Below are 24,881 nucleotides of genomic sequence, written 5' to 3' on the forward strand. Positions count from 1 at the left end.
ACCAAATAATCATTGTGACAAAAAATACATTACTTTATATTTTTCTACGCCTGACAAAATCCTGCAACCTGATTACAAGTGTATGAATAAAACATTTTCATTCAGTTATTTTGCCTTTTCTTAATTTTTTTGTATACAAATGCAGTGATGACTGGATGTATATTTTCTGATTTATTGTGTTTAATCAACAGATGCGTGTGTGAGTGAATGAAAACACTGGAACTTTGGATTCAGTTTCCTTTTGGCCTTTTATTTTTTATTCATCAAAACAAATGTTGACCGCGTGTCCGTCACACACACATACACGCACGCACACATACATACATACACACACACACGCACAGACAACAGACGCACAAACGTGGGGCTCCGTCATCACAGTATTCCTCCTCAGAGCTGGACCGTCCTGTGGTGGCGTGTCAGCGGCACTCCGGCCAACGTTAGTTCAACCACGACGAAAAACGAAAAGAGCGGACGACGGTTACAGAGTTGGAAAGTTTCACCAGCAGGATACAGTGTTCAGCGAGGCCGAGAGTGGCCGGAGTACGGGAGGGCGAGGCCTTCGACTACCAAATCTCACAGACGGCTAAACCTGGGGGGGGGGTGGAGGTGAGGCGTCAAACCCAGGGAGCCGGCCGGAGGGAACGAGCCAATCAGGAGCCACGCTCAAAACCAGACGGGACACAGAACAATGATTTCAGACGGAAAAAAAAAACAAAAAACTGGAGATCTCCTAACGTTCACGCACAAAAAACCCCACATAATTCAGTTTTGTAATCGACTTCAACGTCACATACGATGGATTGAGATTCTCTCCTTCTGCCAAGTTAGCAGACGCCGGCGCTTCCGCCTCGAACCCAGATACAAATACAAGACGAGAGGATGTTTTGTCATCAAACTGATCCAGCAGAGAACTGGAAGACTTCCTTCGTATAAAACGTTACTGTGAAGGCGACAGGGGGGGGTAAAAAGAAAATGAGGAAAGATTCTGAACAGATAAGAGCTCATCGGGCGGATCTACGATATCCGCTATAGCTACGGTAGCGTCGCCGGAAGCTGGGCCGAAACCACCGAACACGTCCTGCAAAGTCAACCATCTTAGAAACCGAGACACTGGAGGTTTATTGGAAGGGGGGGGACAACCTGCCGTCAGAACAGCCGAGGCCAAACTGCTCCAGAACTAACACGTCTGTGAAATGAGAGAAATCAAAACCAAAAAAAACAAACGAGGGAAGAAAACGTAGGAGTGTTCCCAGTTAATCACTTTAAATACGAGCACAGTGCTTCTCTGATAATCTCTAACTTTAGGCAGCTAGCATGCTAGTTGATAAACTCTAGAAATGTTAGTAGCTCGCTGCCGCCGCCGCGCAAGTTGTTGTTATCCGTTTTGCGGCCGCCTCTTTATTCTCCCTGAAGCTTCGAGGAAGGTCAGCAGGATGGCAGCAAGGAAGCCACACGAGTGGAGGAACGACGAGTTCGTTTTTGTTTAGTTTGTGTTGTTTTTTTTTTTGTTTTTTTTAACAATAACTCCGACATGGAGTTTCACAGGAGGCTGCAGCGTTAGCTTAGCAGATAGCCGCCAGGTCCTCCGCGGACTAATTAGCTCCACCGGGAAACCAAAAGACCGATCGATCCGAGCCGCTGTTTCACGCCGCGAGTGGGAGGAGCTAATAAGCCTGCCCGGAGCTGACGGGACGTTTTTAAAACGGTTTGAATCGTCTGCCGGCGGACATTAGCGGGTTGCTAACAGGCTAACGCGGCGCGAGTCTGCTCGGGTGGAGTTCAAGGAATGACAAAGGAAGTTTTAGTAAATCTTAGTTAATCTTGAAAAATTAAAAAATAATAATCACGCTAACTCAGTTCATACTGGAATCATTATTATCTTCATTATCTTCATCATCATCATCGGGGGTCCACACTGGAGATCTGGGTTGGTTTTTCTGTCGCTGCTTCCACTGGTTCCTTTCAGGCTTCATGGCCTCAGAGCAGAGGAGTAAAGGAGGTGGAGGAGGATTGGGGGGGTGGGGGTAGGGGGGGGGGGGGGGGGTGGGCTTCAGGCTGGGGAGGAGGTGTGGAGGTCAGGGGTGGAGGATTCAGAGATATCAGTCCCTTCTGATTTTCCTGTTCCTGGGGGATCTCCGCAGAACGTCCTCCTCCTTCTGCAGGGGGAGAAAACAAAGACGCTCAGCTGCTCGTCCACAAGTTTATACTTCGGTTAACGACGGAGCTGTACACAGTTCATATAGAGGAAGTTTGTCTCACTCTGGGATGGATTAAAGTCAGTCTTTTCCCCCCTCACAGTTCTGCACAATGACAATATGGGGGAAAAAAGAAAAATCAAAAAAAGATTCTTGAAGTTTGTGCTAATTGACTGTAAATATATATTAAAAAAAACCAAGAAATCCCATGAACATGTGCACTGACGCTTCTCGGCCACCAGGTGGCGATAGAGAGGCTCTGAGCCGGAAACAAAGTAGTGAACAAAGGCAGAGAAGACCAGTGCACAGGTCATCTAAATTAAAAATAAATAAATAAATCAGTTCAAATAAGGGAGAAACTGCCGTCTGATAACCTACATTCATCACAGATTATATTGTACAATAATCCTTGTATTCTAAATCTCAGATTATATAATAATTACGGTCCACATTTATCTCCGATTACATCCTACAGTCATCCTGAAATTACTCCATTACAATAATTACATGAGAATACATTTACTTTAGATCATTTCCATACAGTTATGGTGAATCTTACATTTATAGTAGATATGATTCACATTTAGTTTGATTTGACATCATTCCAACTTTAAAAGGAAGTTATAGGCTCCATATATTATTGTCGGAAATGCAGATATGCATCAGTTTATATCCTTCATCAAGGTAAGTTGGAACTGTGGTCCCAAGTATTATGATGGATTTATCGTCTTATCGTAGATTTAAAGCGACAGAAGTATTTCCTCAGACTTCACAACCTCATGTTTCATTACTGAGCTTCACAATGTACCTCATCAGATGTGGGCTCCTTCTCCTCCTCCTCCTCCTCCTCCTCCTCCTCCACTTCTTCTTCCTCTTCCTCCCCCTCCTCGTCCTCCTCGGCTGCTCCTTCCTTCTCCACAGGACTTTCCTCTCCGTCGCTCTTCTCTGCAGCTGAGACATGAGAAGCGTTACGCCGAGCCGGAGACTCACTGCTCCTCCTCCTCCTCCTCACAACACCAACCTGCACTGCTCTTCTTGGCCTCCTCCGGCTTCTCCTCCTCCTCCTCCTCTTCCTCCTTCACATCAGGCTGAGGTTCGTCCGTCTTCTTGTACTCGGCCGGCGTGGCTGGACTCTTCTTCTGCACAACAAACAGTGTGTTTTTTCCCCCAACTTGAACCTCAGAAAACCGTCACAACTTTCCTCCCGTCTGCTTCCAGAACATTTAGGAATCATTATCACTTTCTTCTTCTTTGGTTCCATAAGGAACGGCTGAATTTGACGCCCAAAACGTGAAATATGGAAAGAGGCAAACAGTGTTCTAATTTCACGACTTGATAATTAAGACGATGAACGATGAACCTCCATGATCTGCTAGTTCAGATCAAACTGGTTCAAACTGGTTCTGCTGAATGAAGCCTTCATTACTTCATTATTTCCGCCTCTTCATTACAAGTGACTGTTTTCGCTTTCTAATGCTAAATATTTCTACACAGCCGACGGTCCATTCGCCGTGTTGCCGATCAAATCAATCTGCCAATCACAAAATAATAATAATTTTAAAAAACAACGCAAAAACTGATCTCCAATCTGATCAACACATCTGTAATCACAAGTCAGATTCACATCTGGAAAGACGACAGAAAATAAATTGTAAGTTCAGTTATCTGACCTCGGAAGAGCGAGCATGAAGACTCTGCTGCCCCCTTCTGGTGTCAATGTGCATGTGTGTCTATATATGAAGAGACAAGTGTGTGTGTGTGTGTGTGTGTGTGTGTGTGTGTGTGTGTGTGTGTGTGTGTGTGTGTGTGTGTGTGTGTGTGTGTGTGTTACCTTTCCGGTGCAACAGAAGACAATGATGAGGACAAGCGGCAGGGCGACGGTGAGGACGTAGACGATCCAGAGCCACGGTCGCTCCTCGGCAGCAGTCAACATCTGGGAGGCCAGACTGGGCTGCTCACACACACACACACACACACACACACACACAGACACACACACAGTTCACATCCAAGCATCATAACCGAAGCACGTCGTACATAAAGTACGGCGGAGCAGAAAAGATTCGGGTGCAGATTAATCATCATTGACGTTTTCTAAAGGGCGACGGTCCAGACGTAACCACGGTAACCTTGCTGCACTAACAGCAGCCGCGGGACCGTCGGCGCTCAACCATTTCGTTTCACTCCGAACATCCGGAGAAACTCTGGAAACTTGAGAACGAGAACAGTTTGGATTTCCGCCGACTGACCTCCGCCGCCCCCTCGGCCGCCTTCTTCAGCCCCCAGCCGTCGTTGGCCCAGCGCTCGGCCGTGTTGCGGTCGTTGGTGATGAAGAAGTTGTCGAAGAAGATGTCGGAGGTCATGGACCACAGCTCCAGCCCCACGGCGCTGAAGGCCGTCATCCTGAAGGGGTGCAGGTCCTCGAAGAAGGCCGGGTTGGCGATCTTCCTCGGCTTCCAGACGCCCTGAAATAACACGGCGCCTTGAGTCCTTCTGGTTCTCATCGCAGCGTCGCCCCCTCCCTCCCCTCCCCTCCCCTCCCCCCGGGCCGCTCCTCCACCCACCTGGTAGTTGGGGTTGTCGATCATGGGGGGCTTCCACTTGCCCTTGTAGTTGGGGTTGTCGATGGTGGGGCGTTTCCAGGCGCCGCAGCCGGGGGCCGTCTCGCAGGCCGGGTTGGGGACCTGGGGGGCCTCCCACTCGCCGTCCATGTCCTCGTCCCTGAAGCACACACACACACACACACACACACACACACACACACACACACACATACACGTTTAACCTCAACGCCTACTTGTCCCGAGTCACACACCGCCTGCGTCGCCACGGCAACCCACCAGTCCTCGGGCTTGGCGGCGTCGGGGTCCCCGATGTACTCGGGCTCGTCGTCCAGCCAGCCGTCCGGCTTCACGGCGTCTTCGTCTGCGATCTGAGCCGGGGCGTCTTCGTCCCTGGGAGAAAACAAAAACGACGAGCTGCTTTTAATACGGGAGATTTGTTATTTAAGTTTAGATTTCAAAGAGTCGGAGGGAAGATCAGATCACAAGAGGTTAAAAAGAAATGTGTGAAAAGGCAGCTGGAAAAGTTGGAAAAATGTGACTGAAAAGTGAGAAACTCAAGTCTCAAATAGAAGATTAACATTTGAAAAGGAAAGGAGATATAAAAGCGAGAAATAATCCCTGAAAAAAGTCTGAATAGAATCAAAAGCAGGCAAAACACATCGTAATGAAACGACACTGAAAATATCATTCAAAGTTGTTAAATAAAACAAATAATTTCCTTCAAATGGCAAAAAGTGAGAAAACGAGAAAAATCCAACTGAAAAGTTTAACGTGAAAATCAAACTAAAACTTTTTAAAAGAAATAGTTGCAACAAACCAGATTTTAAAAGTAAAAATAAGTTGTAAAATAAAGTAAATGGTTATATTTTCCCCTTTTTCAATCTGTGTCTTGTTACGTTCACCTTAATCACATCCAGTGGTATGGAAAAGTTTGGGCACCCCTGTAAATTTTCATGATTTTCCTTTATAAATCATTGGTTGTTTGGATAAAAAATTCCAGTTAAATGTATCTCATAGGAGACAAACACAGTGATATTTGAGAAGTGAAATAAAGTTTATATGATATACAGAAAGTGTGCAAGAATTATTTAAATAATGTTTATGTTTAAATAATTCTTGTGTATGTTCTGTTTGTTTTGGAAAAATGAGAATCGAGGAGGGGAGAAGGTTGAAAATGAAAGTGAAGAAGCGTCTGAACCGACCAGTCTTCCGGTTTCACGGCCGCCGGGTCCTGGACCTTCGCCCTCTCGTCCCAGTCCTCCGGTTTGTGGTCGTCGGGGTCCTCGATCTCCGCCGGCGGGTTGATGGGCGGCGTCATGTCGGTCAGCAGGTTCCCGCTGTTCACCACCGTCTGGTCCACCAGCACCTCGAAGCTGTTGTCCGGGTTCAACACTGGGGGGCAGCAGAGAGCAGCTACAGCCACAAAGCCCTGGCTTCCTCTGTGTGTGTGTGTGTGTGTGTGTGTGTGTGTGTGTACCCAGTGAGTAGAGGTGCGTCTTCTTGTCGGTGTAGTAGGTTCGGAGGTCGGCGTCGGGCTTCTTGGCGTGTTTCTCCTCGACCTCGCCGGTTTTGGGGTTCTTGTGTCGGAAGATGAAGTGCAGCTTGTAATCCTCGCCACACTTGTCCGGCCCGAACATGATGGTGTACGGAGTTTTATCCACAAACTGGTTCTGCAGGCGTGGAGCAAAGCAGCCAAGAATCAACGGCAGATCAACAACAACAACAACTTGTTCACATTTATGCAAAGAAAAGCCGACGGAAGCAGAGGAATAAGCGTTGAGCTGTGATATTTCCTGAGTGTAAAATGTAAAAGTTGTGTGACGGAATAAAGAAGAAGAAGAAGAAGAAATGCACCGACCAGGTCCAGGCCAGGAGTCTTGGTCAGCAGCTTCACGTAGGCGCCGCCGCAGTCGATGCCGGCCTGGAAGTTCACCTCATACCTGCAAACAAACGGCACTTTTCACCACCTGACAGGTTTTTATTAAAATCAGTTTTAGATAGATAGATAATTACTTTATTCATCCCCGAAGGGAAATTGTTTTGTTGCAGCAATCTGGTACATACGAATATTATAAAATACAATAGAATAGAAATAAAAGTAAAAAAAAAAAAAAAATAATATCTGGGTATAAGACAAAGTAAAACACAGGACGGAACATGGGCACTTAGAAATAAACAGGAGATAAAAGCAAGATAAATAAATAGTAAGGTGCAGTGGCAGAGCCATTAGAAGTAGGCATTATATAATAATAATAACAATAATACAGATAATAATGTGGAATAGTGTATAATACTCGTGTATAGTAACTACTAATAATGGTTTTTAAACTTTAGATTCTCTTTACACTTTTTAATCGAGTCAAATTGACCTTTCTAGAAGCTCCACGGTTACCGTATTTTCCGGACTATAAGCCGCAACATTTTTTTTTCTCTACGTCTTGAACCCTGCGGCTAACAACACGACGCGGCTAATTTATACATTTTTCAGGATTAACGGGCTTCACGCCGCCAGATTCTACCTCCTCATGTAGATTCCTGCTGTTTTTAGCCTCTGCTGCTCCTCAACTGGTCTTAAAAGTGCCATTTGTGCTCCTGGTGATCTCGCCTCGTGCTGCTTCCTGCTTCGGCAGTGATGCGTTCAGGTGCATCACGTAAACTAGAGCGCTGGACCGTGGCTAAGGAATCTTTCCTTCTCAGAATCACAAGCGACAAATAACCGATAAAACACTTTACCGACAGATAAAACGCTTGTTGATCATGTATCTGTCTCTCTGCAGCTTCACAGCAGGAGCATGAGGCACAATAAACCTGTATTCAGGAATTTCCAGCACTATGAAAGACAGATTTGCGAGAATTGATGAAAATATGATGAAAACATGGACGCCTGCAACTTATCGTCAAGTGCATTTTATATATATATATATATATATATATATATATATATATATATATATATATAAAAATGTTGTGGGTGCGGCTTATATTCAGGTGCTCTATAGTGCGGAAAACACAAAATGTCCAAAAATATATTCTGAATTATGCGAGTCAACACTTTTTCAATGGAGACGAGACATTTTGTACTTTTCTGTTGTATTATTGCTAAATGTTTTATTTCAACATGAAACTTAACATAAGCTTTTTGTTGTTTTTTTTTTATTTCAGCTGCTTTTCCTCAAAGCTAAATATAAACGAAACAGTTGAATGTTTTTCAGGTTGTTTGTGTAGAGAGATCGGCTCTTTAACTTCTGTGTTAAATCATCTGCCAGTAAACGGATGACACCCCGATGTGAGATTCTAAAGTTTGTTTTTAGCAGTATTTAAAAAAAAATACTCTATCAGCGTTTTGTCTTGTTTTTGTCACCGTGAAGCTTTGAATCTCTGCAGGAAGTGTAAAAGGTGCGACAGAACTCCGTCTCTTACTGGACGATGAGCGGTTTGTCCTCGAAGACGAAGGGTCGCAGCAGCAGGGCGGAGACGGCGTGGTGTTTGGCCCGGGACTTCAGGACCAGACCTTTGTCTCCGGGCAGCTTGGAGTCCTTCATCTCCTCCACGGACCATTTACCTGTCCGGGGGCGTCACAAGACCTGGAGCGTCAGCGACCCGGGGCGTCGTTTCACCCGGCAGCAGGGTTCCACCGAGCCGAGGCTTACCGTCGTACTTGGCGATGTCCTCGTCTGCGTCTTCCTTCTTGGCGCTGGACAGAACCCACCTGGAAGCACCGCCAGCACAGACGATCAGACACTGACCGTGTGTGTGTGTGTGTGTGTGTGTGTGTGTGTGTGTGTGTGTGTGTGTGCGTGCGTGCGTGCTCACCCGTCCATCGTCCCCCGGTCAAAAGACTCCGCAAAGAAGTGTTCCCCCATCGGCTCTGGAGCTTTGTACGTCACCTGGACAATCGTTTTATCACGTTAAAGGTCATTTTACTGAGAAATGAACAGCAGAGCAGCAAGAGGCTTAAAAATAATAATAATAAAAAAATAATAATATATATATATATATATATATAAAAACAAGCTGAAAAAAAAGCAGATTTAGTTTAGTAAATTTTTATTATATATATTTTTTATTTAATATATTTTTTCCTTCTCTACCTTTAATTTCATCTTTTTTTTCACATTTTTTAAATTCTTTTATTTTCAGAGTATCACAATGCATATATACATACACACATTAGAAAATTATACTTGTTGCTGTACATCACGAATATAGAACAATCAAAACATTGATGCATTTGAATACAACAAGATCTCAATACTCTTTTTTTTTTTAAACAAAAACGGATTCAAATTTTTTTAATTATCATTTTTTATCTTATTTAGCAAATTTGCAGAAATTTTTTTTTTTGTTGTTTTTCAATGTTTTTCTGCATCTTTGATTAATCCTGTGTTAAAGCTCGAATTTAAATGATGGAGCCTTATTTACTTTTTATATGGATTTTAGCTACGAGGACAATCAAAGCAATAAATTTGCACTCTTGACTAATATATATATATATTTTTTTTTTTTCCCCAGGCCAAACCACCCAGCCCGACTAAAACAGAACAGAAACTCGTTTTAGAAGTCGGGGAACCCTACCTTTGGAATGGGCGGAGTCTTGGGGGCCGGCGGGGCGTCGTCCTGCACGTCGTCCTCCAGGTCGTCGTCCTCATCGCCTCCTGCCAGACCCAGATCCAGGTCGTCCTCCACGTCCACCTCGTCCAGACCGTCGTCCTCGGGGACCTGAGCCAGGCTGAGGCAGACGAGGCCCACGGCCACAAGAAGCAACAAACCCAACCTCTGATTCATTGTCTGCAGGGGGGAGGAGGAGGAGGAGGAGGAGGAGGAGGAGAGAGGAAGAGGAGGAGGAAGACAAACAAATCAACACTGAATTAAACCAGACTCTTTAGACTTTCCAAAATGCCGACTGTGGTTTTAAAACGTTCCAGATCGACGACGTTGAAAACAAACTGCTGCTTTAATTGTGTTTCAGCGGAAGTTTATAATCTCAGTTTTAAAGGTTTATAATCTGGACCAGATCCAGTTGGAGCTCCGTGAAGAAGACCCTCATTGTGTTCATGCAGCCTGAACAGTGACCCGGGGCAACGTGTGCACCCCCACCCCACACCAACACACATTCATCCATCGCCATGGAGACCGAGCAGCACCCACAGGACTCGCAGCCTCAGCTCCTTCAAACCTAATGGGATTACCCCCCCCCCCAGGATTACTGCAGCACCCCACCAGAGCCCAGCACAGCTCATTACACACTGTGGAGACCAACACACACGGTAAACACATGACCTCATCACCACTCGGTACCTGGAAGCAGCGAGGTCACATGACCCCAATCGGTCCAAATTAAACAGGTTTAATGGAGGAGGTCAACTGATGCAGCAAAAACTCTATCTGGATAAACTTCTGAAAATGGTGAGGGGGGGGTGGGGGTGGGGGGGTCTACTTTTGGTTCCATCACAGCTGTAGGCGACGGAATATCGACCGTTATTTACCTGGTTTGCAGTTTATTTTACTGATTAAGACATTTTTTTTTTAAAGTTTTTATCAGGAAATAATAGGAAAAAAACCCAAGAAAAGATGAGATGAAAACTTTTCTTGAAGTATTGAAATGTTGTAAATTGACGTCTGGGTTCACACACACACACACACACACACTGAACCCCCCCCCCCCCCCCCCCGACACACACACACACACACACACACACACACACACACACACACACACACACACACACACACACACACACACACACACACACACACACACACACACACACACACACACACACACACACCAACGGCAGTTTGTGGAATAGGAAAAAAAAAAAAACCTTTTAACAAAACATCTAAACTTTTCCTAATAGCACACAAACAAGAATGAAAGGCCGTATTTGACAAGTTCTCCGGAGTGTTTGGTCCCAGAGGAAGTCTAAACACACTAAATACAGAGCAGTGTGTGTGTGTGTGTGCGTGTGTGTGTGCGTGTGTGTGTGTTCACCCAGGAAACAGGGAAACAACACAGGAATATTAAAATCCATTGACACACGTTGGATTTAAGTCGACTTCCACCCCGAGTTCAGCAAGTTTACAACCTCCGTTCATTAAATCCTTTAAACTGCCGCTACGTAAACGCGTGTTGTGAAAACCGTGTGATTTAGAAAGTATTGTGGGGAAAACGCTTCCTTCCCCTCCGACTGTTTCATCAATTAAAACTACGAATCACATCTGAACATGCTGGTTTTCTCTCTCCTGCCTTTGTCTCGGCAGCCTGTCAGAGTAATCAGATTAACTCGCTGCAAAGGGATTAACAGGAAGTGCAGCGAACCTGCAGAACCGCCAGCGTTAGCCGTTAGCTTAGCATCGACCGCGCGTGTGGCGGGAGCGAGGAGGAGTCCATCATCGTGGCGTCGCAATCCACACACATGCGTTTATCGACGCTTCACTGCACAGTCAAGCTCTTCAAAGAGTTTGATTTAATCACGTTAAATACTTGAGTAAAGAGTATTTAACGACAGTAAAGATCTTTGTCGTCACACCAAAGGCAAACGATGACTTAAAGGTCGTTACATAAAAGTTCTGAACGTTAAAATATAAGTTGAACTTTTCATCCGCAGATTAAATCAGTATCGAGCAGATAATAAGATGGATCCTGGGAAATCCAACTAATAAACTTCCCACATTCCCACCGGGAAGTTCCCAGTTGAACCACTTCTAGATGTTTTTAGTTGTTTTTTTATAATTTATGGATGTACAGTTGTTAAAAATGTACAGCGAGTAAGTTTACTGAGACGACTTTAGCGTCGGGAAGTGTTACTGTGAAGCTCCTGCTGAGGTCTGGTTCTGGTTCAGGTTCTGGTTCTGGTCCAGGTCCAGGTTCCTGCAGCAGAACCGTCTCTGCAGCTCAGCGCTGCTCCGGGTAATGAGCTTTCCGCCGGCTCCTTATTGGCCGATCAAACAGCGGCTTAATGTTAATCAGTTCAGTGACGGCGGCTGCAGTGGAGGTTGTCCACCCAGACTGGGAATACTCGCACCGAGTACCGAGAGTACTTAGAGTACTGAGAGTACTGAGGTCACTGTCCAGTCAGGTAATCTGATATTAAAAAGCCTTGGGCCTGCGGGACATCTGCTGCTAACAGCTTTATAACCACATTACACACGGACGCTGAGCCGTCTGCCGACCGTCACATGACATAAAGTCTCAGTTATTGTCTGCCTGGTCGTCTTCTGGTCCGTGATCTCATCAGTTATTTGGTTTTTTTTTATGTACAAAGTCCGAAAACCGGCAATAAATCTGAGCTCTGAAGTTTTTACAGAAATTAAATTCGTCAATCATCCAAACAAGAAATTAGCATCGACATTAAATTAGTCCTTAACGGTCCATCGTATTTCTAAATATGGATAATTAAACTCACGTTTCCACTTTGTAGTAAAAAAACCAACATATTTCCTCTTTGATCTTTGACTTTTTTTTAAAAATGACTTTTGGATTTTTTGGAAGCCTTAGTAACAAATAATTAAAAAGAAACGAGCAGAGAAAACCGAGTCAAACGAGTTGGACTGTGACTCACTACTGCCCCCTGTTGGATAAAGTCAGAACCCCGAGAACGTCTGCTGGTTCTAATAAGTACAAACTGATCAAAGTTAATTAGCCACACGGATGTTAACCTGTGGAAATTCATGGCTGGAATGAATCAGCAGCTTTTATGCTAACTTCAAAGAAGCTGCAAAGCCGACGTGAAAAAGTGGACGAAATAGGCAGTTAGCGTCGACGATGCTAACATGCTACCTGGCTCAGTGGATTAATTTGGCATTAACAGACAGAGTTTCCGACACGACCTGGTGTAAATTGATCGCTGTACATGTAGCCGTTATGCTAACAGCGCTGCCTTAGTGTTCATTAATCCAACAAGCATGGATTTAGGCAGCGAGACGTCCAGCCGCCATTTAGACAATTTTCGGAAAAGACGGCCGATAAAATAGTGGGCGTGTTTCTGAAAGCCTCTAAAATATATGTTAAAATGCTCGATACCGCTTGTCTGATTTGACCTGAATTCATCTTTTTGTCGCCAAAATATAGCGAATTATCATCTTGAGTAAACAACAACTGACTTCCTGTTTTACTCCCAGTAACGGGCAACGTGATTGGTCAATTGATACCATGTGGTTCTATACCCTTTTTGAAAGGCGGCTTCTGATTGGTTCATAATTCCCAGACTCATCCTGGTGCGTTCAAATCTTGAAGCAGAGACGAGGAACCGACAAATTCTATCTTCAGAATGTCTATAGATCTGTGATTGATCTAATTTTTCAAAACGTTGACACGCGTTTGGACAACTGCACCTCAGTCATGCTTTCATTCATTGAAGAATAAAATACTCTTTGCTGTGAAAACGTTGATTTTGATCGGCGTATCGACAATCATGCTTTGTTCCCGCGAAAAACCAAAAAGAGGAGAATAGAAACCAGTTCAGAGTCTCCAGCTGAACAGCTCCGGGTGCAGATGGACGCAAAAATAAGTAAATACTGTTGAAAGTTCAGCGTTTGACTGAGGTACAGGCTCTTCTTTTTCACGGTTGAACATATAGTGTTAAACTGCCGTTAACGATCAGCCGGCGCCGGGTGAATCTTCACCCAACAGGACGGTCAGGTTACTATTTAAATAAAACACCCAGAGGCTCCTCTGTTACTCTGTGGATGAGTGACTATACGACTCGCCTGTGGAAAAATTCTATTGCAACATGAAGCATATAGAAACCCTCCGTCACACTTGTGGTGAATTTCCTGCTCCACCGAGTGAGAAAACTAATAAACACGATATTTGGACAGATTAAGTGTCATTATGAGAATCTTCTGCTGGCGTTTTAAGTGTCCAATCGTTTATCGTGACTTACAGTGAATTAAGATCAGCCGACGAATGGAGCTGCTTTGTTTTCCCTCTCGACACTTTACTGGCCTCTATTGCTGCTTTGATTCAACACTTTGAAGTTCTAGTCACAGTAATCTCTGTAATGAGCCGTGCAGAGTCAGCGGCAGACTCTGCCTCTCACATTAACTCTGGATTTATTTCATATTTAATCAAACTGCCACTTTAAAGGCAGATGAAATGTCTGTGAGCCGGACATAAGAGGTGCCGTTCAACCGTAATGCAGCCACTGGCCACCAGCCGGAGCTACAGAGCCGCCAGGCTTCCTGGAATTACTCGAATGGAGCAAAACGTACACAATCAACTACACAGATTCCAAACGGACGTCATTTGAGACGCTGTGAAGCCACAGAGAGACGTTGACAACCTCCAGAGGACGGAGAGTCGCGATCGCTAATGTCGAGAAAATAAAGCAGCGGCAAACGACCGACGAGGATTTAAAGCTTTGTTCTTAAAACATATTGTACGATATTCAAAAAATAATAATAATTTGGATCTTAAACTACGCTGATTGAGAAGAAAAACGAGTCACCAGGACATGCAATGCTCACTTCCACCACTAGAGGGCGCCAATATTCTGCTAGACGGATCAATAAAGTTTCCGCGCAGAACGGAGGGAAAAACTGCAACGAGACCCGCCTGTTAACGTTTAAATCCTCTCAAAACACAGTGGACGCATTCCGCATCTGACCTGAAGGTGGCGCTACGCGCTCGTGTGTTTCAATCAAGAGGAGGCCGCATAAGCAACGTCCACCTCAGGAAACTAAAACAGGCTTTTAGAGTGTGATATATTTGATTTTTTACTTTTTTTTTTTTTAAGCGACTCTTTTCAAACAAGGTCATCTCATTATGTTAAATCCGAGGATTTAAAAAAAAAAATATTACGAGTTTGGCTCGTCACATTTATTCTGTATCGTATGAGATTTTCACAAGATGAGTAGGAATCTCTTATTTCTGCTTAACTATTTCTTTTTTTTTTAACAGAAATAACTATTTTAGGGACAGCATGGCTTTTCTTTCAGAAGCAAGTAATTATACCCGGGAACAATTGAAACAATCTGAAATTTCTTACTTTTATAATCAATAATTAAAAGGTTTGTCAGTATTTTTGAAGGTAATAGTTGATTCTTTAATACTTCCATCATCCCGCCCAAAGACGCATCAACCTGGACCATAAGTTAAAAACCAAATGCCTCAATAATTGCATAGTTTCCACTTTGTCGATTAAATATTTTAAGAACAAAAAAAAAATCAAAAAGACTTATCCCAATATAACACATAGGAATCAACTGATTTTTGTATGCAGGTGAATGTCTGATTAACTATAATGTTACCGACGATATACACAAGATGAACTCTTATCAGACATCATGGTTTTATGGAGCTTTTATTTACTTTGAGAAATGTGTGTAAAACGGTAAACCTCATTCCGTGACTGATAAAACCACCGCAAGTCATTTTTGAGAAATTTGGTACATTTCTTTTTTAAAACACGAAGTAGAAATGTTCATTACTCTCACATCTCAATAAATCATCAATATTACACATTTTCACTCAATTCCCAAGTGCTTTTCACTTAAACGAATCATATATTTTAAGAGGTTTTCCAGCTGTAAACAACCCCAACCACGAAATTAAACAATTTGAACACATTAACTAGATATCGTAAATGAAATTGTTTTTTATTGAGCTGAATTTAAACAGATTATCTTCCTGCCCACACTCCCGGGTGTCTTGCCCACAGTTCGGGGGCGTTTCTGGGTCTGGAGGCCAGGATGTGTGGGGGGTCTGGAGGTCAGGGTGGCTGGGGGTCAGGAGGGTCCGCTCGGAGCCTCTCGGAACCGCTCGGCAACTCTCGGAACCGCTCGGAGCCTCTCGGAACCGCTCGGAAACTGTCGGAACCGCTCGGAGCCCCTTCAGCCGCGAGTCATCGGGTTAGCCTGGCGTTAGCTTAGCGGCTAACGAGGCAGGGCAATGAAGCAATGGAGCGCAGCCAATGATGACTCCAGCTTCGTTACACGCGTCAGAGGAATCAGATAATTAAAGACATTTTTTTTTAAATAAAAGGCGTGACTTGGTACTAGAGTCTAATTAAAGGTGATAATTGCGCCTGAAAAAGGCCGAAGCTCGCGGTTCACCTGCGGTTAATCGGCACGAGCAGCACGCTGGATACACGGAGCTCCGCGTCAGCCGCTTTGAAACCGACATTACGTGCAGAATTAATCCGCCTGCTGCAGATACAAGAACAAATAGATGTGATAATAGTCCTGTCCGGTGTGTTTTTTGGGGTCAAATTGCCCGTTTTGGGGCTCTTTTCACTCACCTCCGGCTCTGCACTGCGACCGCCTGGGAACTGCTGGGGAGGGTCACGTGGGTCGTCTGAGGGCACACGCTGTCCCGCCTTCGTCGCTGATTGGCCCTTCGCAGCAAATGACTGACGGCTGCTGTCAACTGTCATCCGCCCATTGGCCGAGAGGAAATCTCCTCTGCCCCTCCCCCCCGGAGCTGCACCTCGTGGACAGCGATGATTGGCCCAGCTGTGAGAGGAAGCGGGCCGCTGATTGGCTGAAGATGGGCTGACGAAAAAGCGCTGGAGGAAATTGAAATTGATTTCAGAATAACACAGGAAGTTAAAAAGGACAAAACCACGTTTTTAGAGGCTATAACGGGGGGTGAAGGACATTTAATCACGTTATGAAGGTAAAAACGGGGAGAAATGACATCATATTATGTTTTTAGTCGAGAGGAGCCAAGAGACGCTATTTTTAAATTCAACAAGGCGTTTGAAACCCTCCGATGTACAAAAGAACCGGACTGACAAGAATAGAATATACTGGAATGGAATGTGAAAGAATAGAATAGAATAGATCATTAATCCTGTCGGGAAATTCTTTTACAACTTTGATCAGCAAAGATTATAATAGAATAAACAGAATACAATGTTTCATTATCAAATAAGTCTGAATGAAAATTAAAGAAGGAAATATTAAATATTAGATGCATAAGGCTTAACTGTGACTAATAAAAGCTTGGAAGAACAGAGTCTGATGGAGCTCCTGTGAATCTGTAGTGCACGTTAATGCTTTAAGCGTATTCATTTTGGGCTTTGGTTTCATAAATGTTTAGTGTTTACATGGCAACGTTTTTAAATCCTTTACACAAGAAACGACAAATGCTGAAAGTGATGGAGTTCTCCTGAAGGGCCACTAGTGGGTGCAGTTGATGTGTGTTGTTCAGAAAACAATATGCTATAAACTTATATATCTTCTGTGAAGTGTTCGTCTTCCACTTGAGTCCAAAAGAAGAACGCGTCCAACAACATCCTTTAAATTTCTGTCTTTATTACAATTCACAGATCAGATAGAAGCTCATTTAAATAGAGTTTATCTAAAGGATACAAAAGACAAATTACAACATGGGAGCAATGCGTTCCAGTGCATCTCACGGGGGGGAAAGGAAAGGTCGGAACGTTTCCTGGAGCCTGGGTTCATTTTATTGATCTGACCTGACTCCACCAGTGGTTTGATGACGAGCTGTTTCCGATTCGCTCGTTTCCCTTCGGATCGCTCGACCCTCTCCGCACGGCCGAGTTTCATCCGCTCAGTGAAATATTCAAATACATGGATGAGTGAGAGAAGATGAGCTTTGTAACGTGTAGCCGACGTCTGAATCCCGATTCAGCTGCTTTTAAGACGTATAATTAGGAAAAAACAAACATACCGTATTGGAAAGTTTGTGTCATCGTTGGATGTGATTAGATTTCTGTGTATATAGATATGTACGTGACAAATTTGTGTGCCAACATACATTTTGAATGGGGATATTAAATATCTGTGTGTCCAATAAGTTTGATTTGAAGGATCTGTCAATGTCCACTAGTGAGTCTGCTCATTGAGGGTTTTCCTTGCCCTTCCACAAGACTGGAAGGCTCACTCTGCTGCTCAGTTTGCGCCGTCGTGTTCAACATTTACCTTCAAACTACCACGTCTCAGTGCAGTAACGCTCCGTTACAAACAACCAGGAGGTTACAGGACCTGCAGTTCTGCCTGCAAGCCTCGACTGAGGGCCGAGAGCCGTGCTGCATGTGATCAAATCAAGCTCCGACAGTTAAAGGTCATAAATCGTTTTCGGGGTTTTGTCTTCCTCCCCCTCAGCCTGTGCTCTCGGGCTCACATTTATCAAGCCTGATCCAATCCGGCTCGTGTGTGAACGGTGTGTTTGTATTCACCGAAGAATACTACGGCGCTGCCCGAGGCTGGATGTGAGGCGAATGTAGAAGCAGAGAGAGGGGGGGGGGGGCGTGCGTAACGAGATTTCTGCTTATAATGCCATTTCGTGCACACGCTCTTGTGTCGTGAAGTTGGTGAATGGGAAGGCGAGGGATCAGTATGACCGACGCAGGACTTCTCTGGATCGTGACGTGGACGCGTACGTTTTAAAAGCAGCTGTAAATCACGCCAAAGCCACGGAGACGGGGTTTTTGTTGGAGGGTTTAAAATACCCTGATGAGTTGCTATGGCCACGGTAAAAAGAAATGTTGGGAACTTGATGCTTCTAGCAAACTCTTGCAGCTTCTATTCGACGTGGCTCTTGAAAGCTGAAGACTTTTTCACGATACAGATCAAATTAATAATGAAATAAAAATAAAAATAAGACGAGGAAAACGACAGGACACGTTTAATCTCGATGAATGAGATCTGAAGGCACCTACTCTTCATCTGAGCGGACGAAAATCAGCGCGAGAATCTGCAAACGAAGGGAAGGACTTATCAGAAGGTTCTTGGTGGGGGGGGGGGGGGGGCGTCTTCACAGAAAACAGCAAAAATCAAACCTGTGTGATTTAGAGGAGGTAAAGTGAAGACGGGACGTGTTCGTGCACCGGACTGGAAAACTACAGCACAGTAACAGGAGGGCAGAGCACAGCAGGGGTCTGCAGAGCAGTGACTCCCACCCCCCCACCCCCCCCCCACAAAGCCTGACCCCCCCCTCCTTAGTCCTGCCAACACCCCCTCTAACAGGACCACCACACTGTCTCCACAGACCTACATTCATCGAACTTTACAAAGAAGCCAAATACTTGGTTGGGGGAAGGAAAAACAAAAACCCATTTCCATAAACCGGAGCTTTCAAAATAAAAGCGCTGGGCAGTTTTCCAGGTCCTTCCAAAGTGTGCTAAAGAAAGGCAGCAGACTCCCTCTTTGGTCCCTGATTCACTAAAACATTACAGTGAAGCCAAACACTGGTGGGAAACATCCACTTCTACAAACAGAAATAGGATCCTTCAAAATAAAATCCCCCCACCCAAACATACTAGATTGTGTTGAGTAATGGTTTTACTTTAACATGTGCAAATTGGAAGCGTCCACCCCCACCCAAACGGAGGCCTCAGGCTGGGAACCACTGCTGTACAGCACTGTGGAGTACTGACGAGTACTGTGGAGTACTGTGGAGTACTAAGGAGTACTGTGGAGTACTAAGGAGTACTGTGGAGTTCGATACTGGGCGGTCATCAGTAAAAAGGCCTCAGTTAACTCAAAACCATTTGAAAAGACAGTTTAAAAAAAAAAGGGGGGGGGGGGTTGGGGCAGCAGCCTCCGCCGTCGTCATCGTCAGTAGTTTCATGCCACAATGATGCGAGCAGGTCTGCGGCTGCAGCAAAGGATTCTGGGTACGCTACACGGTCTGGTCTGGGGCTGTTTGTGAAATCTGCTCTTGGTTTTAAGGCAAATGGCTGCGGAGGGAGAAGGTTTGAACGCCCGAGCAGCGACAACACACCAACACATGAGCGTTTCTATGCATATATGTGGTTAGTGAGGGGGTGAGGGTGGGTGGGGGTGGGGGTGGGGGGGTACATATTGAAAGAGGCCTTTGAGTCTGGAAGCAGCAGGTTGATGATCAGAGGTGGTGGCGTGGGCGGCTGGGCACTCCCTCCTCCGTGGTCACCAGTGTTTTCAACATGAATCTGACCTTATATATACACATAAATACAGAATCCTCAGGAGTTAATTACAACTCCCCCCACCTCCCACCTCCCCCACCCTCCCCACACCCGTCTGGTTTGAGTCTCTGTCCTGCAGCGGCGGGGGTCGGCCAGACGGCGGCGCTGTGGCGCCGCGGCGAGGGTCTGGGGAGCTGGACTGGAGGCAGGACGGCAGCTGGAGAGCCCCTGGTCCGCTCTGCTGGAGGAGGAGGAGCGTCACTCTGCTTTCTTTATGAAGATCTGAGACAGACGAGACCAAGACACTGTTCAGAGAACGACCTGCGACGTATAGCGACGCGCAGAAACTCTCTATAACTGGAATAAAGTAATAAATGGATAAATTAACGGGAGAACCTCCTTGAGGTGTAGCATGTCGTTTGTGAGGGGATCCTACAACAAGAAACTTGAAATAATATAAAATAAAATAAAATAATATAATATAATATAATATAATATAAAATAAAATAATATAATACAAAATTAAATTAAATAATATAATACAAAATAAAATAAAATAAAATAAAATAATATAATACAAAATAAAATAATACAAAATAATACAAAATAACATAACATAACATAACATAACATAATATAATATAAAATAAAATAAAATAAAATAAAATAATACAAAATAAAACAAAATTAAATTGAATTAAATTAAATTAAATTAAACAAAATTAAATGAAATTAAATACAAAAAAGAAGAGCAAAATTGCAAGACAACAATGATAAAAACAACGGCATTCACAACAAACATCATGCATACAGGGTCAGTAGCTTTTAGCAGTTGTGCAGCCGTTCATATCTACATTAGGATTTGGTAGAAAAAGAAAAATAGAGGAGAATCGCTAGATGAAAGCAAGAAACAAGAACAAAGTCGAAAGTATAACAGTAGTAAGGTTGCTGAGGCAACAGTAACTGATATTGATACCATCATCAGCTTGAAATTAAACCAGCAACACTAAAAACAACAAAATAAAAATGACGGTGAATAAAATGAAGAGAGAGGTTAAAAAACAGGAGCGATGAGTTTATAAGTGTTTGCTTGCTGGAGTCATTGAAGTGGTATTACGTATTCATGTGTCGGGGCCTCACCTCGCTGAGGATCACCCACACCGGAGAGTCCGTCAGCACCGAGAGACGCATGGCCTCCAGGGGCCCGAAGCTGGGGTCCACCTCCCCCTCTGCAATCCCATTCTGGAAGCTTCCTGGAAGAGAAGCAACACCAGGAATCAACAGGGAGGAAACGTCAGGAGAAGATTTTTATTTTATCTCCTCAGCTTTCTTTTCGTCGTGCTTCCCCTCCTTTATTCGCTCAGGAAAGTGAGAGGAGAGCAGGTTGAGTTTCACGACTTTAAAAGGGATTTGTTCTCGTTTATTATTTATGATTCATTCATTGATGGAAGCCGAAGTAATTAAAGGATTGTTATGCTTCCTGTGCAGATTTACAGGGTTATTAAAGGTTATTAAGAGCCATTACATTCACCCAAACTCCATTAAACCGACCCCTGTGGTTCCGAGCTTGGTTTTTTTTCCCTCTTCAAAATAAACCTCTGTCTCCGTCGGAACAGGCCACCATCAAATCTTTATTATTCTCCGGGTTCGGGTGGAAATTCACCTCGATGGAGCAGTAATCCCTCCGAGGATTTATTCACTGGGATTACGGTTCCGGCTGCGACGCTCCCAGGTACGAGTGCCACTGTAATCCCGACAAAGAGCAGCGTCTGGTGGTGTGTTATTGTTTATCAGTGGGTATTATCTCGTATTATTGTGGGTATTACGGCTTTCGCTCAATATCCAGCCACATGTACACGACTGTTGAAGATGTCCTCAGAAATCTCACAGAGGACACGACAAACGTAAAATAAAATAAAAAATAAAAATGCCCCGTCTTTCTCGAGAGAAGGGATTCAGTTGGACGTGTAGAATATCGGTCGGGCAGACGTGGAGGAGAGAGGAAGACTCACTGATATCAGGTGTGAAGACATCGTGGCTGTTTGTTGCTACCCATTAGCCACGAGCTAACTAGCCTAGCCACCGGCGGGCTAAAATCGGTGGGACTTCCTGTTTCGGTTTCAAATGAACCAAATGAAGGTGTGAAACCACCTCCAATTATTTCCTGATTCGTTTGCTGGTATAGAAAGAAAAATACGCCTGTTTATGGCTTGCAATACCTTTTAGTGCCATAAGGTGGTATATTGAGTCAATTAAGCAACTGGAGGAATAGCACGACGCCCAGTGGAGCCCTGAACCTGTTCAACCAAACAGACCAGAATACAGACTGGACCTCTTGTTGCATCGTCTTCCTCGTCTCCTGGTTGCCTTTACTGAAACGTTCACAGACCGAGTGGAAACGCCTGCCGAGATTAATAGAGTGGAGGAGCGCCGGCCGGCCGGCCGGATCGATCGGCCGACTCGTCTGAAAAATTAATGAAGGGGATAAAAGAGCCACTTGTAATTTATGACGCGGGATCAGACTCGTCGCCGTGACGCCGTCAGATCGTCCAGACTCCACCAGGACGAGGACGAGGCTCAGGATGCTAGATTCACTTCTGGAAGTTAAGAAAGAGTGTCCTCTCTCTCCCTGGCTGGTTCCAGGTTTTAAAAAGTGTGTTGCTCCAAGCAGCCAATCAGAAATCAAACCCTATATAGTGTCATCAGGGGTTTTTAGCCAATCACAATCAAGGTAGGCTCCTCCCCCTTTAGACTCCTCCCACGATCAGGCAGCTCTGCTCTGGCACATGGTGCCAAGAGGGGAAGTACTTCCTCCATCTTCCCATAGATGGGCACTTGTGGGCGGAGCTAATCTGTGTGGGCGGCGCTCACCTATCCTGATGAATCCGTCTTCAGTTCGATGGTACTTTGGCGTTTTGTCGCGTCCCTCCGTCAGCGCCTCCTTCTCCGCCTGAATGTTCTGTCAAACACACACAAAGCGCCTCGTCACTCGGATATTCAGCCGAGTCGTCGTGAACAAACAAACAAAATAAAAAGAACTTGAATAAAACGTTCAAAGAAAACGGAAAACAAGTTTGTCTGTTGATGGATTTGGAGCAAATATATATATATAAAAAAAAAAAAAAAGAACTGGAGTGGATGGAGGGATATGCTGTCCGGAGGTTCAGCCCTCGCCACCGCCTTCCTCGTCTCCCTCCTCCTCCGTCAGCGTTGCTACGGAAACCGCCTCCCTCCTCCATCAAAGTGCCTGCGCTTCCTTTGAGTGCGCGGTGATTTTTTATTTATTTTTTTCTTCTTCTTCTTCTCTCTATTCCTCGGGCTCGCAGCGTGGCTCTGGGCTCGGCGGAGGCAGATCTCAGCAGGAGAGCCTCCTGCTCCGTCACTCCGGACCCCCTGCTGAGAACCGGCGGTAATCAGCCTCTGTCCCGTGGCGGAACCCGGCGGCCACGAATCCGCCGCTCCGCCTCCGTCCGACCGGGAGCGCCGGCCAGTTAGAACAGGAGATGAAGAGAAACTAGTCCCTTGGTCAAGCAGCTCTTGGATTATTTCTCCCAACCCTTCCCTTCGCCGCCGTGACGAGGCGCCGCTTCACGTTTCCATGGCGACATGGGGAGGGCGGCGATCAACAAAGCCTCAAACCGGAGAGTTTTCAAACTTTAACGAGGGAAACATTTACTGACCGGAGCAGCGACGTCACAGCGATGCTCTATAATCTGGTGTTAGAGGAGGAAGATGCTCTATAATCTGATGTTAGAGGAGGAAGATGCTCTATAATCTGGTGTTAGAGGAGGAAGATGCTCTATAATCTGACGTTAGAGGAGGCAGATGCTCTATAATCTGATGTTAGAGGAGGAAGATGCTCTATAATCTGATGTTAGAGGAGGAAGATGCTCTATAATCTGATGTTAGAGGAGGAAGATGCTCTATAATCTGGTGTTAGAGGAGGAAGATGCTCTATAATCTGACGTTAGAGGAGGCAGATGCTCTATAATCTGATGTTAGAGGGGGAAGATGCTCTATAATCTGGCGTTAGGGGAGGAAGATGCTCTATAATCTGACGTTAGAGGAGGAAGATGCTCTATAATCTGATGTTAGAGGGGGAAGATGCTCTATAATCTGGTGTTAGGGGAGGACGGTGCTCTAAAATCTGATGTTAGGGGAGGAAGACGCTCTATAATCTGGTGTTAGAGGAGGAGGATGCTCTATAATCTGATGTTAGAGGGGGAAGATGCTCTATAATCTGGTGTTAGGGGAGGAAGATGCTCTATAATCTGATGTTAGGGGAGGAAGATGCTCTATAATTTGATGCCAGCGGGGGGAGATGCTCTATAATCTGACATTAGAGGAGGAAGATGCTCTATAATCTGACATTAGAGGAGGAAGATGCTCTATAATCTGACGTTTCAACATAATAAATCTAATCACAGCCACGGTGGATGCAGGCTCCAGCGAGTTAAAATAATCTGCGTTGAAGAGATTGATTTTTTTCCCCGCCTTTACAAAGACGACTAAAGCGACGACTCACATCGAAGGGCAGAACTTCCACCGACGTGTTGAAGAGTTTGTCTCCCGGATGCTCGATGTTTCCGCTCCGAAAGAAAAACCTTGAGAACGAGACAGAGAGACGATTGGTCACAGAGCCGGGCGGCGGCGGCGGCGGTATAATCCAAGTGTCGGACCTCTCGATGCGGACGGGGGTGAAGAAGCGGATCCGGATGAAGTCCCCGGCCACCGGGGTGAAGGCCCAGAAGAAGTCCTCCCCCAGGTAGGCCTTCTCCAGCGTGAAGTGCTGGTAGGTCTTCAGGCTGGTCGTCACCTCCGCCAGCGGGTTGGCGTGACCTTTATGCAGCGTCTGCTTCCCAAAGTCTTTGTCCTGCAACACACAGACTCACAAACCTGAGCAGAGGACGACTATTGTGTCTCTAATGGACATTTTCTGTCTTTAATTCAATCGTTTAGCTTCTCTTATTGTCCTTTTGTTTCATTTTAAGGTCATTTGCAGTTTTATTCTCGTCGTTTAACGTGTCAATTTGTCTCTGTTAAATTGTCCTGTGAGTTTATTATGTTCCCTCAATGTCATTTATTTTAGTTTGTTGCTTCCTTTTATATATATTACGTGTGGTTTTGAATTTCCTTATTGGCTGTATGGTTTAACTGTTTTTTATACTGGAGCTCATCTTCCTTTCACATCTCATGCATTCATTTTCTTTCATATATTCATTCTTCCAATATGATTTCAACCTTGGGCCTGATGAAAATGGCCT

General features: G+C 44.9%; 2 protein-coding genes across 2 annotated transcripts in view; both read right to left on the reverse strand.

Moving 5' to 3' along the window:
* Positions 1–239: 239 nt before the first annotated feature.
* canx (calnexin) lies at positions 240–16,044 on the reverse strand. Its single transcript, XM_080502138.1, has 15 exons — positions 16,003–16,044; positions 9,338–9,550; positions 8,576–8,649; positions 8,413–8,471; positions 8,183–8,324; positions 6,621–6,702; positions 6,240–6,432; positions 5,965–6,154; positions 5,039–5,152; positions 4,763–4,919; positions 4,448–4,663; positions 4,030–4,149; positions 3,220–3,337; positions 3,007–3,149; positions 240–2,159 (listed from the first exon to the last, which is right to left on the reverse strand). The coding sequence occupies exons 2-15, from the start codon at positions 9,545–9,547 to the stop codon at positions 2,103–2,105; spliced, it is 1,875 nt and encodes a 624-aa protein (XP_080358264.1). The 5' UTR covers positions 9,548–9,550; positions 16,003–16,044; the 3' UTR covers positions 240–2,102.
* A 1,044-nt stretch (positions 16,045–17,088) lies between these two features.
* Positions 17,089–24,881, reverse strand: part of mgat4b (alpha-1,3-mannosyl-glycoprotein 4-beta-N-acetylglucosaminyltransferase B) — a 53,697-nt gene continuing 45,904 nt past the window's right edge. The window contains exons 11-15 of the mRNA XM_080502139.1: positions 24,297–24,490; positions 24,143–24,221; positions 22,489–22,576; positions 20,758–20,870; positions 17,089–19,899 (exon numbers count right to left, since the gene is read on the reverse strand). Of these exons, the coding sequence (XP_080358265.1) occupies positions 19,876–19,899; positions 20,758–20,870; positions 22,489–22,576; positions 24,143–24,221; positions 24,297–24,490 (498 nt within the window). The 3' untranslated portion in view covers positions 17,089–19,875. The remainder of the gene's footprint in view (positions 19,900–20,757; positions 20,871–22,488; positions 22,577–24,142; positions 24,222–24,296; positions 24,491–24,881) is intronic.

The sequence above is a fragment of the Blennius ocellaris genome (assembly GCF_963422515.1).
Source record: "Blennius ocellaris genome assembly, chromosome: 9".
NCBI lineage: Eukaryota > Metazoa > Chordata > Actinopteri > Blenniiformes > Blenniidae > Blennius > Blennius ocellaris.